Raw genomic sequence first — 18696 nt, 5'->3', positions numbered from 1 at the left:
GCTGGCGCGCGTCCGCCGCGCATGCGCACACACGCTCGTAAGAAGGCCGGGAGTTCGAGGTGGACGATGGCGGAGCTGGGTGAGGCGGACGAAGCGGAGTTGCAGCGCCTGGTGGCAGCCGAACAGCAGAAAGCACAGTTCACGGCACAGGTGCGAGGACAAGGACCGCGGTGGAGAGAAAGGAGGCTGAGGCTCAGGTTGACTTTTCAGGCTCTTTGCTCAGCCCGCGAAGTGACTGCCGCTAGAAAAAAACTAGCAGAGCTCTGCCACCTCGCTACGGGGAGGCTGCCCAATGCTCGTTCTTGCTGCGCCCGGTTCTTCTCGGAAAAGAAATGAGCATGGCCCTCCAGGCCCTGGTGACCGGTAGTGCTCGGGTGCCTGTTCGGCAAACCCGGCGTGGGGGAAAGAGAAAGTGTAAAGCAGAGGAGAAAGGTTCGGGCGACGCCAAGGTCACCGGAAACTAGTTTGGCGGCGAGCTCTCGGGGCTTGGCATTCGGAAGGTCTGGGTTCTGATCCTGCCTCTGCCCCTTACAGGCCACGTACCTCTAGGCAAGACACCCACCCATATGGGTCCTGGTTTTGCAGTCGCCTGCTGCCTCACTGGATTGTAGAGACCATATGCGATAACGTATTTGAAAACGACAAAGTAGTAGAACATTAATGGAGAAAGGTGGACTCTGAAGTAGTCAGTGTGGACTGTAGTTTAGAACAAGTGTTTTGGAGCCCTTTCGCCACCGTTTGAAACCCGGCCTGGTCGCTTACTAGCAGCAGGACCACTCCCAGTATGGCTTATTGCTTAACCACGTCTCAGACTGAGAGGACAGTCACACTTTAGGACCGCAGACAGTATTGACTGAGTACTCAGCATCCCAAAAAGGACGCCCTCAGTAAATGGTTAAAGAACTGCTCTGTAAGGGATAGATTTGGAGTGAATGAATGCAGTGGTTTGGGGGACATTCATTGGTACCATACCTTTCCAGCTTACACTGGAGCTAATTGGGAAGATAAAAGATACTCACCCTGCCTGAAAATTTACAATCTGATTAAGGACTTAACACAGTTGTAAAAAATAGACCGTGGCCTTCAAGGAGGTAAAAATTTGAACTGTGTTGAAGAATGGGAAAAATCTTTAGGGAGGGCATTCCAGGAATATTAAGGGTCGAGTATGCTATGCATGTACTTCATGGAAGCACAACAGGTTAGTGGTTAAATAAGGGAGTGCCCTGAGTGGCTGAGAGGAACTGATGCATTAAGCAAACACAGGGGTGACGTGATGGAAAGTAATTTTTAATCACTAAAGAGAAAAACAGTAATGGAGAGAATAAAGGATTATTGCAACGTAAGGACAAGGATCTGGGCCATACTGGTGACAAGTTATGAAGTGAGGAAAGAGGGGAGCCCGTGGTTTGTTGATTGAATGATTCCATCAGGTGACAGAAAATGAGAAGAATGGGAAGGAAATAAAGTTGGCAGAGTTAGACCTATATGCAGACATCGGTGGTTATTTTCTTTCTTCTTAGGTGCATCACTTCATGGAGCTATGCTGGGATAAATGTGTGGAGAAGCCAGGGAATCGCCTAGACTCTCGCACTGAAAACTGCCTCTCTAGCTGTGTGGACCGCTTCATTGACACTACTCTTGCTATCACCAGTCGCTTTGCCCAGATTGTACAGAAAGGAGGGCAATAGGCCATCCCTTGGGAGAATGACAGAAGAAACGAAGGACTTGTTAGAGCAGATTGATGGGCCACTGGGGGGAGGTCGGCAGCCCATTGTCAGGTGAACTTGAGGCTGTTACCAAGCCTGTTGGTGCTAAAAAGTCACAGATCAAATGTTCAAAAAGTGAAATTTATTTATTTGGAATTCAGAAATTCCATGTTGTATCACAACAGTTGCTCAATAAATGTGAATTCTCCAACTCTTTTTTTTTAACCCCATTTTAGGATTATTAATATAGAGATCTCTGATGGGCAGGAACACTAGAAACAAGTGTGTTCCGAGACCAGTAGTGCAAATGAGATCTTGGGTTTTGAAGGGCCATCCTAAACCACTAATTAAGGGGGCTAGAAGAACCATCAAAACCTTAGCCTAAGGTATAGAAGAGAAATTGGGGTTGAGAAGGGTGAAGAACAGAAAACAGCTTTATTGCTTATACATGACCAAGAAAAGGTAAACATGGCAAAAAAAAAAACAACAACCAAAAAAAACAAAACAGGCAAGATGTGTATTCTTGGGATAGAAATAGGCCTGCTAGTATGGGAGAAAGGGAAGGTCAAGCCCAAAACAGAAACAACTTCCTGGAGATGCCTTGTTCCACTGGCCCATCTTCCTGAGTCTGTGCTAAAATCAATACTTTTACAGCACAGAAACAATGCTTCAAAAAAATACATGAAGACTCCTTCCAACAAAGATTTCACTTACTTCAAGAACAAAACAATTGCTTTAGGTTAAGAGGTAGTAATTACAGACGTCCTGCCCTCCCACCCGTGGGCCCCCACTAATCCCAAAGGTAAAAGTATACGCCATGGAACAATGACAGTTGAGTACCAAAGTATTAATATTTCAAGTAAATATCCTCAAAGGTAGCACCTGCTTATAATCAAGGGATGAGAACCTCTAGCCAACCGTGTATTTTGTGACTAAGCACTTTATTAGAAATCTGTTCTGGAAAGAACAAATTTAGTAGTTAGAACCACAAAGTATTACCACCTCATGGAATGTTGTTATAGTTCTATTCTATTGCTGGTGTCTTACACTGTCATGCTACCATGAAGTATTTCTGTATTCTACATGGGGAAGGTAAGGCCAGGAAGGTTAACTTACCTGTTCAGACCTCATAACTAGTTAGTGGCAGAACCAAGACCAAAAGTCTGGGTTTTCAAGTTTTCTACTCAGTCGATGAAGTGACAACCAGGAAAAACAATGTCACTTGACATTCCGTGATAATGAAAAAACTCACCTGTGTTCTACCAGCTTTTTTTCAGTGATATTTTGTTTTTTTTAAGAATTAACAGTAGGGATCACAGTATAGAGCAAAGGGAAATAATACGGTCTCTGCTTGGTGCTTTAATCAGAAGGCTGACTGGGAAGAAGTGGGTGCATCCCTGAGAAGCCTGTTTCATTTTGGAACTGATTCAACATAACTTCAGGGAAAATCTAAAGTTCATTAATAGATTTAGAAATGAACAAGGAAGATAACATTTAAATGGCAGTTGCAACCCTGAATCCTGTTCAGAGCACCATTAAACAGCATGACCAATTCCTAACTTTATCCCATTTGGTTGAGGATTAAGACAACCGAAGAAAGAATTTTGAACACAAGGCCATTTAGGCAATAGACAACAAAGGAAGTAGAAAACCATTTACTATCCAATTACCATGTTTAGGGGTATACTGAGTGTAGCCACAGACCCTGTCCAGCAGAGAAATTTGACCAAAAAACCCTAGTCTCATAACAGCGGTCTATGGATGTTATGAAGGAAAAATATCTTGTTCTTATACATTTTTTCTCATTAAATAAACTGGACCATGTCTAAGGGGCCAAATACAGAAAGATCAAAGCACCAAGGCTGAAGACACAAAAAGTTAAGTCCTGGCACCTGCTATATAAAGATAGCAACACGATGTTCCTTTATAGCATTCTACACAGCACCAGTTCCAATCCACCTCTCGATCCCAACCCTTGCCCTTCCCCAGATTCAACATTCCAATTGGTGTACCCAGGTCATTATTGGGTTCAGCTTTCTGGGTCCTTTAATTTGCTGTATATGCACTCTACCCTAAATGTGATTAATTGCAAAAAATAATCTCTTCGAGAAAACTTCATAACAAAATACCAGATTCCCTATTAACAGTAAGAGGATCAAGTTTAACAGGCCAAAACAAGACAAGTCTGTCAGAACATATATAGATGGCACAGGACAGCTCTGACCTCAGGGCCCCTGTGCTGGGCAATAGAGTCACTGGCAAAACCCCAAGGTGACAGAGCTGCAAGTAACCAGTCAGATGGGCAAATGAAGAATGTTTCTTTCTCATTTAGTCATCCTCTGAACTCTCTGCAGACCTTTCATCTGTAGCCACTTTCCAATTTGTGCGTTTGTTTGTCCTCTCCTGTATTTCATTGTTAACTACAGGGATATGGACTTTTTTCTCTCTCTTTTTCCTTTTGGTTTTCTTAGTGTCTCTTTCCTCGCCTTCCTCAGAACTGCTGGATGCGGAATCATCGGACTGGGAAGTATCACTTTCTGCATCCAAGAATAAAGCAGGTTTCTTGAGCGACTTTTTCCTGGATTTTTTCTTGCGCTTATGTGGCTGTTTCCTTTTCCCGGTACTAGAAGCCCCCGTTTCTTCTGAAAACTCGCTTGAGGAATCTGCTGTTACATCTGTGGCTTCCTTTTTGCTTTTCTTCTGTTTTTTGTGTGACTTTTTTTTCTGCTTTTTTTTGTGGGATTTCTTTGACTTCTTGTGTTTGTGAGACTCGTGGGTAGATGATTTTACTTGGGGAGATGTTTTTTTTCCATTGGTAATATCTTGCTGGTCACTACTAATAAAAAAGAGAAACTGCTTTACTATAGGAAATAAAAAGTCTATTAATATTTTAGTATTCTACACTCTAGATAGAAAGTTGGGGTTAACATCTGAATTTTAAATAAGAGCTTTGACATAGGGTTACTATGAGACTATCACTCTTTTTGTTTTCTCATTTTGTTTTCTTAAAGATAAATTCTCATCTGTCACCTTGAGTTACTGTATGGAATACTATGTAGAAGAACCTAAATGCTATGTATATGCAGAACATCAATCAGGAAACGGCAAAATACCAAGTATCTCCAAACTAAATTGCCTATTATTTTCTGGTTACATTTTTAATGGCAAATGTTATCTCCTTTATAAAATTAGGAACCCACGGCACCTGGGTGGCTCAGCTGGTTAAGTATCCGACTTGGTTCAGGTCATGATCTCACGGTCAGTGAGTTCAAGCCCCGAGTCGGGCTCTGTGCGGACAGCTCAGAGCCTGGAGCCTGCTTCAGATTCTGTGTCTCCCTCTCTCTCTACCCTTCCCCTGCTAATGCTCTGTCTCTCTGTCTCAAAAATAAATAAAAAACATTTTTAAAATAAATAAAATTAGGAACCCAACTTATAGTTCAGATTTGGAATAGTATTACTTGGTATTGGTTCACTTGGTTTCTAACTTTTTTTTCAGTAAGCCTATTTGCCTTACCTGTCTGTTTCAAATTCTTCAGGGTATAACTCTTTGTAACCGCTGTGACCCCATCTGTAAGATGACACAGATATTATATGTATTATTAAGGCAATACATACATTTCTTTAAGTTAAAAAAAAATTAGACAGACTTACGAGTGCACACATACACAGACAGGCATACAGAACAAAGAAAACACCATAGAGCCAACCCCATCTTCAAGCTCAGTAACTTAACTGGCTACATTTTCTGTACTTCACACTATCATTTTAGACACAAAGGATTCTTTTGTCCATTTGTAAGAGAACTTGCCATTCTCAAGAACTCTTTTACTCTGCTCTTTAGCTGTGAAATACTTCTCCAAAAACAACTGTTAACATAATGCGGTCTATATTGGGACAATTGTTTTTTACAGAGCAATTTTACTAAGATGTAATTCCTATACCATAAAATTCACTCTTTTGAAGTGTACAATTCAGTGGCTGTTAGTATATTCAGAGTTGTGCAACCGTCACCACTAACTAATTTCAGAACACTCTCATCACCCAAAAAGGAACTCCATCCTCTAGCACTAACTCTCCATTCCTCCCTCTCCTGTAGCCCATGGCAACCACGAATCTACTTTCTGTCTCTATGGATTTGCTGATTCTGGACATACCATATAAATAGAATCATGTAATAAGTGGCCTTTTGTGTCTGGTTTTTTCCACCTGTTTCCAAGCTTCATCCATGTTACAGTATAACAGTACTTTATTCCTTTCACCGTCAAAGAACATCACATTAGTCCCCCCTTATCTTCAGTTTTGCTTTCTGGAAGCAGATCGCCCTCCTTCTGTCATATTGTCAGAGGTCAGCAGCAGCCTAACGCTACATCAAAATGCCTACATCATTCCCCTCACTTCATCTCATCACATAGGCATTTTATCATCTCACATCATCACAAGAAGAATGATGAATACAGTATTAATAAAATATTTGACAGACCACATTCACATAAATTTTATTACAGTATATTGTTACAATTGTTCTATTTTTAGTTATTGTAAAGCTCTTACTGTCTCCAATTTAGAAATTAAACTTCATCAGGGGCACCTAGGTGGCTCAGTCGGTTAAGCACCCGACTTCAGCTCAGGTCATGATCTCATGGTGTGTGAGTTTGAGCCTAGGGTCGGGCTCTCTGCTGTCAGCACAGAGCCCATTTCAGATCCTCTGCCCTGCCTCTCTGCCCCTCCCCTGCTCGTGCTCACTCTCTCTCTCAAAAATAAATATTTAAAAACTAGAAAAAGAAATTAACTTTATCATAAGTATGTATGTATAGGAAAAAACATAGTATATATAGGGTTCAGTACTACTGACGGTTTTAGGCAACCACTGGGGGTCTCAGAACATATCCTCATGGATAAGGGTGGGGACTACTGTACCACATTTTGTTTATCCCTTCATCAGTTGACAGACATTTGGGTTTCCACTTTGGGGCCATTATGATAATTATGCTATGAACATTTGTGTGCAAGTTTTTGTAGGGATAATTAATTTTTAAAAGTATATACTCTCAAGCCAGATATCATTAATGGTCACAAGAATTTAGTTACAAACCTGTCTGGCATATTAGCTTCATAATCATATAACTTCTTATTCCAGGATTTAGCCTTAAGAAAGTCATCTTCCAGTGCCCCAGAAATTTCAGTCTTTGGCCTCCAATAGTCTCTTTGACTTTCTTCATCAAAACCATCACTACGCATCCGGCTATAAGGAAAAACAGAAGAACTTCTATATTTGGAAGCAATCTGCAAGGTTCCTTTATGGAATGTCATACACAAAACCCACTGAACAAGCTAAGGGGAAAACAACCACCTGATAATTAGTATTAAAAAAAAAAAATGTAAAAAGTCATGATCTGTTCTACTGTCTAAGTCTGTACACTTATCCAGGGAAAATCTGGCCATTACTACCCATCCTATTGCAGAATACAGACAAAAATGACTTATGGACTATGGCACGCTGTAGCTTGCTCACTGATTCTCAAGTAGGAGGGCATGCAAAGAAGGATGCTGAAAATAATCACAGCTGGTCACAATTTCCAACTACTCTGGAGATTTCAGAATCTCCAGGGAAGGTTTTCCCTTCCTGGAAAACCAGGAACCTTCTGCACTGAGGTCGTAGTAACAGTAGGAACAAGTACTAACCCATGAGGATGCTGGGGTAGAAAACCAGTTGAGAACCACTGACACAGCCTGTGCTTACAAGGTCCACTAACAAGTCACTCCGCAAGCTAACTAATTATCAAAAATGTTTAAGGGCCGCCTATATGCTAGGCACAGTTCTAGCTACTAGGAATGTAATAGCAAATGAGACAATCAGAATCCTGCCCCTAAAGAGATTACGATTTAAAGATTTATTAGACCATGACAGGTATTAATAATTCACTCTAAAAATAGTATATTGTTCCTGGAAATGCCTCTTGGAATTGAACAAGCAATACAAGACAAACCATCATCTGCACTAACTTCTAAATTCTCAAAGGACCATCTTTAGAAAGGAAACATTTTATCTGCAAATATCTGCAAAGATATTTATTTTTATATTGAGACCATGCCTTCTTTACCTTGGAGACCCCAAATACTTTCTTGTTTAAAGTCCTTCACATACAGCCAATCCTGAGTTGTATGTACTCCAAAGCCTGAGTACTCCGCAGGCACACTCACTCTCCTTAAATATCTCATATATTGTTTCCCTGGGTGGCTTTAGAAATTAGCATTATTAGTATAGTCATTTTTCATATACACAGCTCTACACTAACAGGCATATGAAGCCCAAGAGATGTTCCCAATACTCAGACATTCCTATACCTCCATAGAGAAGACAACTAAGCCTGTATTATCCTTTATACTCAACACTGAAACTATTTAGAAGGTAATGTGAAAGGCTGTGTGACTTGGTGAACACAACAAGGAGATGGGGTAAAGAAAAGGCTCACAGAGAATCTAAGACTAACAGAGGAAAGGAGTGAATGATAGCTTAAGTGACTAAGTTACCAACAGTAAATCTTAAAAGCCACCAAGCAAGGTCAGAATACACAAAATCCTTAACTTTTAAAGTTGTTCAAGGTAGAATTTTGGAATTCAGTACCAAGAATTAAGCCATATGTATCATAGCCACTATCTTTATGCGTGGGTCTAGATTTATGAAAGAAGGAAGGCTTAAAGATTCACAGAACTGAACTCATCTATCTTTAGCGTACTAAAATGCTTTTAAGTGAAAGTTAATGGTTCTAAAGAAGATCAGAATTATTTTGGTTCTTAGAGCTGCAATTTCACCTTGAACTACTGGGTAACATTTTCCTTTTGGTTCCCCGGTAGGCATCTTCCATCTGTTTCTCCAGTTCTCTTATTTTCCACATATCTGATTCCTCCTGAATCTACATTTTTTTTAAAGAAAAGAAATACAAATAAATGACTAAAAATAACATTTTACATCAAAGAAAAGTAACTGACAAAACACTCTGCACTAATTATTGCATTACAGATTGGGTTATAACCAGGAACCTGGGAAACAAATTCAGGATTTCTAGAGTGGTTAAATAATCCGACCCAGTGAATCTCAAACGTTCTGCAGCCACACGAGAACTTTTTAACCCTGCACAGACACACCTATCACCTTACTAATTTTGCAATTATGCCGCAATTATCAAATGATAATCCTTTCTGTTTCAATTAGTCACCAAGTTCTTGGGATTCTATCTCCTAAATTCCTCTTCGTCCCTACAGTCACTGTTTTCATGCGAATGGCTCATCATCTCTCACCTGTAGTACTGCAATTGCCTAACTGGTGTCTCTATTATTTCACTTCATCTGATTTATCCCCTACCCAGCTAACTAATCATCTAAGATACAAATACAAATTAAAGACTTTGATGGTTTCATTATAATTTAGAGGAAAAAGGGTCACAAGCCAACTCTAACTTACCACTCAAGCTTTATCTTCCGTCACTACCCCATGGCCCCACCCCCCCCACCTCCCTACTTTCTGAATGCACAGTTTATTGCCAAGCCCCAAGTGCTTCATGCTCCTTTTTGTTGCCATGTGAGTACATGATGTTCCTTCTGTCTGGAATGATCTTTTACACATGGTAAAGTTTAACCTGTTAAATGAGAACTAATTCAAATATCATCAGCAGCTCAAATAGCACCCATTCTATGAAGCCTTTCCTTATTTCCCAAGGCAGATTTCATTATTCATTCCTCAGTGCACTGAAGCACTTTGTGTATGTCTCTATTACAGTACTTATCAAATTGACTATAATTACCGATTTTATTCACCTTTGTATCTCCAAACTGCCAAAATAATGCTTGGCACACTGTATGCCTTCAATAAATGTTGAGGAATAACCAGATTGTACCTCTTACCTTATTGTGAGCATCTGTATGCCGGATGACATTCCTCAGGAGGACTTTCCCCAATGGAACCCGGGACATTCTTCAATCTGAAATTAATCAAGACATAACACTTAATAAAAATAATTTCCTTTATTACCTTCTCTTTTATTACAATATTATAAGGAAGCACGAGGTAAAGAAAAGATCACTGAACAAGAAGTCAGAAGTCCTAAGGGGTAGTTTTCCCTTTACCATTAAAAGAAGAAAAATGTCTGACCACACTAATACGAAGATGAATGTAACTGACATAAATGTACGTCGAAGTTCTTTTAAACTGCACAAAGTTATGTGCTTTCAAGAGCACCATTTTATTTAATCTTCAACACAATCCCATGTTTTATATGAGGCAAGCATCTTCATTCTTATTTTGTAGGTGAAATTCCCTTAAGCCATAACTTGCCCCAGGCCAGATTGCCCAAGGCAAACCAGGTGCAGATTAGAAATCAACTGTGGAATCCCAAAATCAGTTCGTCATGAAGCAAATATCTAGATTTGAGACTATGAGGAACCAGCAAATGTCAACATTTGACATCAAATGCAGAGAGGCCCTAAATTTCTCCACTCAGGAGAATTTTACTTTCTAATTTGTACAGAAGCCTCCAAAATACAGATGACAAGGGTATCCAGTGTGTAGCTAGCAGCGGTTTTGTGCAACCACCCCACCGCTCACTCACCCCTCGATCCTGAGGAAATCAGGCATCTTGCTAGTGTGAGACGAAGAACCACTCCATTACAAGATCTCCTCCGACCCAGGAAGCCAAGGAGTCAGGGCTCAAAGGCAGCTCTGCAGCTTCACCCGAGTCCTTCGTGAAAACGCAGCCTTCCCACCGGTTATTCTGCCCTCACCCGCGGCCCAGGCCACCGCTGCCTTGCCCCCAGCCCAGACCGACAGGAAGATCTCTTTCCGGACTGAGGCCGGAGTCTGCGCCGGCGCGGAATCCGGAGGGCCGGGTTGACGGGGCATTCCCCGCTCACGCTCCTCTGGGACGGACCCGGGGGTTGGGCTTCGCTCTCCCGAAAGGATGGGGAGGCTCTGGACGGGTACAATCCTCGACTGGGCCCCAAGAAATACCTAGAGTGCCCGAAGGGGGGGTTGAAGCTTCCAAGGGGAAGTCAGAGAAAATACCCCCATCTCTGTCACCGGGATCCCTGCCCCCCAGCGGCCACGGAGCTCCCGGTAACCTTCCCTCCAAACGCCCTCCCCATACAGACACACACAAACACACCCATACCGTGCGCCGCAGCCTCGCGTGGCGGGGATTTGGGGAGGGGGGAGGGGGAGGTCTGGGAGACAAGGGAGCGGACTTCCGTTCCAGGCCGGAAGTCGTGCTCCTGAGAAACTCTTCCCACCAACAGGAGACGCGGAGACTCCCACAAGGAGAGTTTCCAGGATCCTCTAGAGATCGAAAGGTGCGGAAGGGAGGCGGGCGCCTTCCTGGAAAAGAAGTGGGTCGGGCTCAACTGAAAAGCAAGAAGGAGGAGATTCCGGAACTAGATGTGAGAGTCCTTTCTGCCTGGAGCTATCCGGACCCAATTAGATGTTGGACCCGGTCTGGTTACCCTGGTAACAGGTGTCGCTGTTTGTCAAGGAACCGAGAGAGGAGGTAGGTTCGCCGACCTCTGGAGTGATTGTCCTTTACTTAAGCTTCCCATTTAGTATAACCCTACTAAAAAAAGAAAAAAAATAGTTTAACCCTACTATAGTATTCGGAGAACCCAAACCTCCTCTTTGCCTCATTCTGTGGCTGCTGTGGGACGCCTCTCCAGTGGGGGAGGAGGGCAAGGGAGGTGATCTCTAGACACAGATGGTGTATTATTACTCTCATACAGTGTTAACGAAGTGTCCCAGTTTCTCCATATTAATTAATTCTCACAATAACCTATGACATAGGTATTACCGTCATTTTGAGGAGAATTAACTGATGTATATAACCTAATTGCCCAGGGTCACACACCTAAGTTAAGTGATAAAGCTAAAATGGGATCTGTGCATTCCGGCTCCAGCTTTGCCTAAGCTGGAGGAAGCTATGAGGATGTCTCCTGTGGCCCTCACCCCACACACACCTCTGGCAGTTTCAGGACTGGATAGGCACCGGTCAGCCAAAACCCAGGTATTGGAACAAGAAAATCACCCGTAATCCAGACTTTCAATGACTACCCTCAGCACTTGAGAGGGTCTAGGCAGAGGTAAGGACTTGACATCTGAGACGACAACATGAGAACTTTAAGAAGGGGTGCTAGATAATTAGAGAATAAGGAAAAGAAAAGTGGTGCTGAGCCACAATTTGTTAGACACAGGTGCTGACTTCACCCAAACAAGACCTGTTCTTCCTTCTCCAAAAGAAGAAATGAATCACTACACAGACCTTTTTCCCCTTAAGTCATATCTTTCCACAGACTTAAGAGGCCTATTCACCTCAATCATGGAGTCTTCCTCAAAGGGTCTGCTCACCCAAGTTACTCAGTTCTGGAACCTCCTAGACGATCTGGCTGAAAGCAACCCTGAGGGCTACGAGAAGTTTATTCAACAGCAGCTGAAAGAAGGGGAACAGCTCTGTGCCGCCCCAGAACCATGGCTCTGTCTACAAACCAGGATCCTGGTATGTAGAGTTGGTTCCCAGGGATGGGAGGTCTTGACTGAAATAATCCTGGAATAATCAGAGAATAACTCGCCTTTAGCTATTGCGACTTTAAGAAAACTCGAGGGAAACTACCACTCTAAATGGAGAGTGAAACAGTGTGGAGGATCATGCTGAAGGAGTAAGAATGGGAAGTTCCCACTGGATACATTTTGGAGATCTCACAATAAGCCATTTTCTACTAGAATAAAAAAAAAGTAAAATGATTTAACAGAGAATCATAGAGTTGGAGGTTTTTCACCTAAAAAGAACTTAGTTGGCTGAGAGGTAAGGAAGTGGTGAAATAAGGTCAAATTCACCTGGAATAGCTGCTTGGATCAGTGCCCCCTCCTTCCTCCCAGTTCCTCTGGCAGTGGCAGCTGTATATCGAAGGAAAGTCGGTAGCTTGGAGGAAATCAGGTAACAGTACAATTTCTCAGACACAGTTTTGTTTTATTTTTTTTATGGTGAAAAATTTAGATTTAGCTAGCTGGACTCAGTTTAGATGATCCCAATTTTGTTGGCAGCATCCAAAGCATCATAGTCAGGAGCCAGTCGAACATACGCTTTCTTTTCTCCATCGGGCCTGATCAGAGTGTTGACCTTGGCCACGTCAGTGTCATAGAGCTTCTTCACAGCCTGTTTGATCTGGTGCTTGTTGGCCTTGACATCCCCAACGAACACAAGTGTGTTGTTTTCTGTTTTCTTCATGGCTGGCTCAGTAGTCACGGGGAAAGACTGGTCAAGCTTGTTTCTCCTGGGGGGTCTGTTAACGAGGATATTCGGGTTGCCTTTGGAGACGCGGTGTCTTGAGCCATTGGAATGTAGGTGATGTGCGGATCTCCTTTTTTTATGCCCCTGGATGGCTTTCCGTGCTGCTTTCTTGGCCTTCAAAGCCTTTACTTTGGCTTCGGCATTGGGAGGGGCAGGGGCTTCCTTCTTCGCCTTAGGTGCCATCTTCGTGAAAGGGCTCAAACACAGTTTTAATACACAGAATGGCTATTTTAGAGCATAAAATTATCTGAGTTACCTTTAGGCTATGATTAAAAAAAACAACTAGGTTTTGAGATATGAAAAATTATTTGCTTTTTAGAAACCAAAGGAAAAAATACTTTTCATCAACCTGTGTCAGTGGAAAAGGATCCCAGCTCCCCAGTCAAACACTCATCCAGTACCTCTAAGTATTGGCAGACCAGAAGATAGGTCTGAGACATCAGGTACATAGAATTATGGGGGATTAAGCATATTTTAAAAACTTTATTGGGGGGCGCCTGGGTGGCGCAGTCGGTTAAGCGTCTGACTTCAGCCAGGTCACGATCTCGCGGTCCGTGAGTTCGAGCCCCGCGTCAGGCTCTGGGCTGATGGCTCGGAGCCTGGAGCCTGTTTCTGATTCTGTGTCTCCCTGTCTCTCTGCCCCTCCCCCGTTCATGCTCTGTCTGTCTCTGTCCCAAAAATAAATAAAAACATTGAAAAAAAATTAAAAAAAAAAATAAAAACTTTATTGGGAATAAGCATGTACCAGATTTTACTTGGTAAAAGGCAGTATAAGTAAAATATTTTATTTGGTTGTAATGTAGTTAATAACTAATAAGCACTTTTATTTATATAAATGTGGTTCAATTTTTCTAATAATAATCCATATAAAATGCCCAGAAATGCCCTAATTGAAAATTTGTGTACATAGCAACTGTGTGATTACCTCTGAAAAATACAGGAATACTTTATACTTTCTAGTTTTATCAGGATTATGGCTTAATAAATTAACTGATAGTACCATTAGTGAAATGAGTTGTCTTCATCTCACACCCTCTGAATTACACACACAGATGTTTATACAGTCATCGATGTGGCCTACAATCCTGATGTTCTCCAGGCAGCAGAAAAGGACCAAGTGAAAAAAGATCAATTAATACAGATGGCCATGAAATGCATTGAGGAAAAACTCCAATTCACTCTCTCACACTCTTACAGCATTACTAACTTTAGAATAAAAGGAAGCATTCAAAGGATGAAACAAAATCTGTTGAGAATGCAAACTGACCCCACAGATTTAAGAGAGAAAATGAAAAAGGGTAAGTTAAGAAATGTAAGTGGAGGGGCGCCTGGTGGCGCAGTCGGTTAGCCAGGTCACGATCTCGCGGTCCGTGAGTTCAAGCCCCACATCGGGCTCTGGGCTGATGGCTCAGAGCCTGGAGCCTGTTAACGATTCTGTGTCTCCCTCTCTCTCTGACCCTCCCCCGTTCATGCTCTGTCTCTGTCCCAAAAATAAATAAATGTTGAAAAAAAATTAAAAAAAAAAAAAAGAAATGTAAGTGGAAAATTTAACTGATTTAAAATTGTTTTTGCATCCTGTGTACATTTTGCAAACTAGAAATCTTGATTTTAAAAGAGAAACTTAAGATAGAAAAATAGAAAGATTGGGCATTAGAAATATTAGCATGTCCTTAAAGATTTTTCAGTACTTCAAACTTTTTAACTAAGTTCTTTGGTTTAAGATTCCCCAACTAATTTAGCTTCAGCTTTATCTGTCATTTTGGCTAACACCACACACACTAAAGCTCATAGTATTTTATGTTGTTGATTAATTTTTTTTAATTTCATCTCCCCCCCCCCGCCTTTTATTTTCCTGAAGAACTAACCCTTGAACAGATAAGTAGTACTGTGAGCAACCCAGATGACTTCCAACTTTTATTGCCAAAAGATGAAGTTTCAAGCAAAACAAGGTGTCTGATAGAGGAGATTTCCAGTACAGAGAGCCAGGTAGAGATGAAGGAACCAGCCTATGAATTAAAAATTGTGGCTGATCAGAATGAGAAACCTCTGAAAATTGAAATAAAAGTTGAATTACCTGGTATTAATTCCGCATCTCTCTGTGACCTTAGTGTTTCTGAGGTAAGTCGAGTAGGTAATACTATAAATTTGTGTCAGTCAACATTTACTATAATACACTCTAGTAACAAACTGCACAATCTCAGTGGTTTACAGCAGTTTACTCAGCTTACATGTCACCTAGGCCTCTGCTCCAGGGTCTTGCACATTTCAAGATACAAGTGAAGGGGTAGATCCCATCTGAGACATGCCATTCTCATGGAAGAGGGAAAATACAAATGGGTAACTCATGCAATGGCTCCTAAAACTTTCTCTCAGACATAGAATATATCACTTTTACTCCACATTCTGTTGGCCAAACTCAGGTCACAAGGCCAAATCCTACATCAATAGGGCTAGTAAGAATATTCTCACAGGAGGGGCGCCTGGGTGGCACAGTGGGTTAGGCGTCCGACTTCAGCCAGGTCACGATCTCGCGGTTCGCGAGTTCGAGCCCCGCGTCGGGCTCTTGGCTGATGGCTCGGAGCCTGGAGCCTGTTTCTGATTCTGTGTCTCCCTCTCTCTCTGCCCCTCCCCCGTTCATGCTCTGTCTCTCTCTGTCCCAAAAATTAAAATAAATAAATAAAAATATTCTCACAGGAATTCAAATGGCAAGGATGTATAATCCTCTAACAAGAGAAATAGTTGGTTGAAAATAAAACTTAGTCCTATTTCTCAGTCCTGACGTTGTAGAATTCCTGGGCTCTGTATATTCTCTTTTTTTTTTTTTTTTTTTTAACGTTTATTTATTTTTGAGACAGAGAGAGACAGAGCATGAACGGGGGAGGGGCAGAGAGAGAGGGAGACACAGAATCAGAAGCAGGCTCCAGGCTCTGAGCCATCAGCCCAGAGCCCGACGCGGGGCTCAAACTCACGGACCGTGAGATCGTGACCTGAGCTGAAGTCGGAGGCTTAACCGACTGAGCCACCCAGGCGCCCCTGTATATTCTCTTTTAATCCTACTTACAAACTGGGAAATTCTTTTCTCAGCTCATCTCTTTTTGTAGTAGCTTATTAAATGTAGCCAGTAAGACTAATGCATGCTACCAACATTCTATTTTCACACTTCTTTACCTAAAGACACAAACCAGGTACACGTTACTTGTCTTTCAAATTATTGTGATAGTTTTACTAAGGCCTTTATCACACTGTTAAAACCTGGATCACCGTTTTTCCTATCGCTGATAAATTTTCCTTGCTGTTTCCTGGTCAGTCACAAAGTCAATGCCACATAATCTGGGGACAGCAACAGCTGTTTTATGGCACCATAGCAGTGAACTTTTGATGTATTGAGGAACAATAACAAATAATCCCAAAACCTCAGGGAGCTACAACAACTTTACAGTTTATTGCCAAGTCACATGGCAGTAAATGGGATCATTTTATGGGAAAGGTGTGAATAACTGGGAATAATCCCCAGTAACACATATTTTAACCAAGAAATCCTTTCTATTTTCATCTTTGTTATTCTTAGGATGACTTATTGATTGAGGTCCCTGAGAAGTACAGATTATATCTGAATCTTCCAGAATCTGTGGATACCGAAATGACTACAGCAAAATTTATCAAAGAGAAAGCTACATTAATCATCATAATGCCACTGGTATAAGTCAAGAGCATCATCTGCTTTTGGGTTTTCAGTGCTACAGGCATGTGAAGGATAGGACTTTCATTATGGGTGAAGAGGTAGTGGTTTATCTTCAATACTGGTTTCATGTTTCCTAAGAGTTCTTTTGGATGAAATGAGATTTTCTCATCAACATGTTTATACTTTTTTTAACTCCCCTCACACTTGGCTAGAAGCAGAAACTATTAAAACAGTATTGCTATACCTGTTTTGAAGCTATTTCTAATGGTCTTAAAAGTAACAAACTTGTCATTTAGGAAAATCCTGTTTCCAAGTAAATTGTGAGAATTCCTGGTTTACTGGTTGAAATTCTGGTCTACTTGTTTTTCTGGTCTCTAGTAAATGTTTGCATCAGGAAGAAATCCCAGACTATGTACAATTTTTATTACCAAGAACTGAAGCAGTTCCTCCAGCTATAAAGATACAGGGCCAATGTAAAAATATGCAAACCTATGCTTCTGTGAACCTCTGTACTTCTATAAAATAGCCCTGATGGTAGGAGTGCAAGCTACTCAGACCTTTTAACATCAAAAGGACTTGTCTTGGATACAGTGATGCAGTAACAGTAGCTGGGTGTTACTGCACCTAAGACGCAAAATAATCTAACCTTAAGAAAAAGGAGCTGACTTCGGGACACGTGCCTTTCTCCTAAGAAGATAATTTTAAGCGGCACCTAGGTGGCTCAGCCGGTTAAGCATCCGACTGGATTTTGGCTCAGGTCATGATCTCACCGTTCAGGAGATCTGCACTGATAATGCAGAGCCTGCTTGGGACTCTCTTTCTCCCTCTCTCTGCCCCTTTGTCCCCAAATAAATAAAAAATGATTTTAAGACAGAAGTGATGTGTTTCTCAACTTCCATGCATCTAAGTTGTCAGATGGTTGTTCAACACAAAGATACCAACTTTCCAATTTATAGCACAATGTTCACATCAAACTTTAAACATCCTTGATCATCTTGTATAAATACATCTTCCTTGTAAGTTTCTAGTTCAACATAAGGTCTTTAAAGTTCTGGTTAATTTTAAAGCTTTTTATTTATTTATTTATAAGTATTTTTCTTAGTAATCTCTACACCCAACGTGGGGCTTGAACTCACAAGAACAAGAATCACATGCTCTTCTGACTGAACCAGCCAGGCGCCTCTAAAGCTTTTTAACTTTACACACTAATAAAGTGTCAGGGCACCTGGGTGGCTCAGTAGGTTAAGTGTCCATCTCTTGGTTTTGGCTCAGTTCATAAGCTCAGTTTGTGTGTTCAAGCCCCATATGGGGCTTTGTGCTGACAGTGCAGAGCCTGCTTGGAAGTCTCTCTCTGTCCCCTCTGTTTCTTCCCCTCCCCTGCTTGCTCTCAAAAATAAATTTAAGGGGCGCCTGGGTGGCGCAGTTGGTTAAGCGTCCGACTTCAGCCAGGTCACGATCTCGCGGTCCATGAGTTCGAGCCCCGCGTCGGGCTCCGGGCTGATGGCTCGGAGCCTGGAGCCTGTTTCCGATTCTGTGTCTCCCTCTCTCTCTGCCCCTCCCCCGTTCATGCTCTGTCTCTCTCTGTCCCCAAAATAAATAAACGTTGAAAAAAAAAATTAAAAAAAAATAATAATAAATTTAATAATAAAAACACGAATATAGTATATGTAATATTAACAGTTGATACCGTGATATTTAAAAACAAATATAATTCTCCTAAACCTGGTTGGATTTGAATTCTCCCAGCAATAGGATAATTTACTGTCTGAAAATTTTCTAGAGCTGTATAATATGATGTCCTAAAGTTAACATACCTAGTATACTTCCATCCTTCAAAAAAAGTTGGAATGCTTCCCACCTTACCTTTCCATATCATCTCTCCAGCTGGTTAACTTTTTTTCAGACCAGGCCTGGGGTTCCTGTAACTTCAATCACAAACCTCAGGATCGGTGTCAACTATCTAACAGGGCCAGACTATGCTTTC

At 41.6% G+C, this 18696-nt stretch overlaps 3 protein-coding genes and 1 pseudogene across 10 annotated transcripts; 2 read left to right on the top strand and 2 right to left on the bottom strand.

Annotated features, from left to right (window-relative positions):
• Positions 1–21: 21 nt before the first annotated feature.
• On the top strand, positions 22–1917 carry TIMM8B (translocase of inner mitochondrial membrane 8 homolog B). Its single transcript, XM_043579331.1, has 2 exons — positions 22–150; positions 1521–1917. Exons 1-2 carry the CDS (start codon positions 22–24, stop codon positions 1686–1688), a joined length of 297 nt encoding a protein of 98 aa, XP_043435266.1. The 3' UTR covers positions 1689–1917.
• On the bottom strand, positions 1829–10979 carry NKAPD1 (NKAP domain containing 1). Of its 6 annotated transcripts, none has more exons than XM_043579325.1 (7): positions 10871–10962; positions 10313–10710; positions 9609–9685; positions 8520–8620; positions 6799–6948; positions 5221–5274; positions 1829–4542 (listed from the first exon to the last, which is right to left on the bottom strand). In XM_043579325.1, exons 3-7 carry the CDS (start codon positions 9675–9677, stop codon positions 4035–4037), a joined length of 882 nt encoding a protein of 293 aa, XP_043435260.1. In that variant the 5' UTR covers positions 9678–9685; positions 10313–10710; positions 10871–10962; the 3' UTR covers positions 1829–4034. The 6 variants fall into 6 exon arrangements, with proteins under 6 accessions (XP_043435260.1, XP_043435257.1, XP_043435258.1 ...); XM_043579322.1 differs by having other exon boundaries at positions 10313–10342; positions 10871–10929; XM_043579323.1 differs by lacking the exon at positions 10313–10710 and having other exon boundaries at positions 10871–10979.
• A 27-nt stretch (positions 10980–11006) lies between these two features.
• PIH1D2 (PIH1 domain containing 2) lies at positions 11007–17060 on the top strand. 3 transcript variants are annotated; one of them, XM_043579321.1, is made up of 6 exons: positions 11007–11242; positions 12020–12238; positions 13350–13473; positions 14083–14328; positions 14889–15148; positions 16599–17060. In XM_043579321.1, exons 2-6 carry the CDS (start codon positions 12062–12064, stop codon positions 16731–16733), a joined length of 942 nt encoding a protein of 313 aa, XP_043435256.1. In that variant the 5' UTR covers positions 11007–11242; positions 12020–12061; the 3' UTR covers positions 16734–17060. The 3 variants fall into 3 exon arrangements, with proteins under 3 accessions (XP_043435256.1, XP_043435255.1, XP_043435254.1); XM_043579320.1 differs by having other exon boundaries at positions 11042–11242; positions 12036–12238; XM_043579319.1 differs by lacking the exon at positions 11007–11242 and having other exon boundaries at positions 12005–12238.
• On the bottom strand, positions 12736–13355 carry LOC122482957 (annotated as a pseudogene).
• Positions 17061–18696: the final 1636 nt, after the last annotated feature.

The sequence above is a fragment of the Prionailurus bengalensis genome, chromosome D1 (genome assembly GCF_016509475.1).
Source record: "Prionailurus bengalensis isolate Pbe53 chromosome D1, Fcat_Pben_1.1_paternal_pri, whole genome shotgun sequence".
NCBI classification, from domain to species: domain Eukaryota; kingdom Metazoa; phylum Chordata; class Mammalia; order Carnivora; family Felidae; genus Prionailurus; species Prionailurus bengalensis.
The sequence above is the reverse complement of the archived record's forward strand: the minus strand, read 5'-3'. Positions and strand labels throughout refer to the sequence as shown.

Excerpts from the sequence above, each read along its gene's own strand:
- TIMM8B (XM_043579331.1), top strand. The coding sequence starts at position 22 with ATGCGCACACACGCTCGTAAGAAGGCCGGGAGTTCGAGGTGGACGATG. Across the intron at positions 151-1,520 it reads AAGCACAGTTCACGGCACAG|GTGCATCACTTCATGGAGCT; the intron begins GTGCGAGGACAA and ends CTTTCTTCTTAG.
- NKAPD1 (XM_043579323.1), bottom strand. The coding sequence starts at position 9,677 with ATGTCCCGGGTTCCATTGGGGAAAGTCCTCCTGAGGAATGTCATCCGG. Across the intron at positions 5,275-6,798 it reads GAAGCTAATATGCCAGACAG|ATGGGGTCACAGCGGTTACA; the intron begins GTTTGTAACTAA and ends GTCATCTTACAG. Across the intron at positions 4,543-5,220 it reads GAAGAATTTGAAACAGACAG|TAGTGACCAGCAAGATATTA; the intron begins GTAAGGCAAATA and ends CTTTTTTATTAG.
- PIH1D2 (XM_043579321.1), top strand. The coding sequence starts at position 12,062 with ATGGAGTCTTCCTCAAAGGGTCTGCTCACCCAAGTTACTCAGTTCTGG. Across the intron at positions 13,474-14,082 it reads AGATAGGTCTGAGACATCAG|ATGTTTATACAGTCATCGAT; the intron begins GTACATAGAATT and ends TTACACACACAG. Across the intron at positions 14,329-14,888 it reads AAGAGAGAAAATGAAAAAGG|AACTAACCCTTGAACAGATA; the intron begins GTAAGTTAAGAA and ends ATTTTCCTGAAG.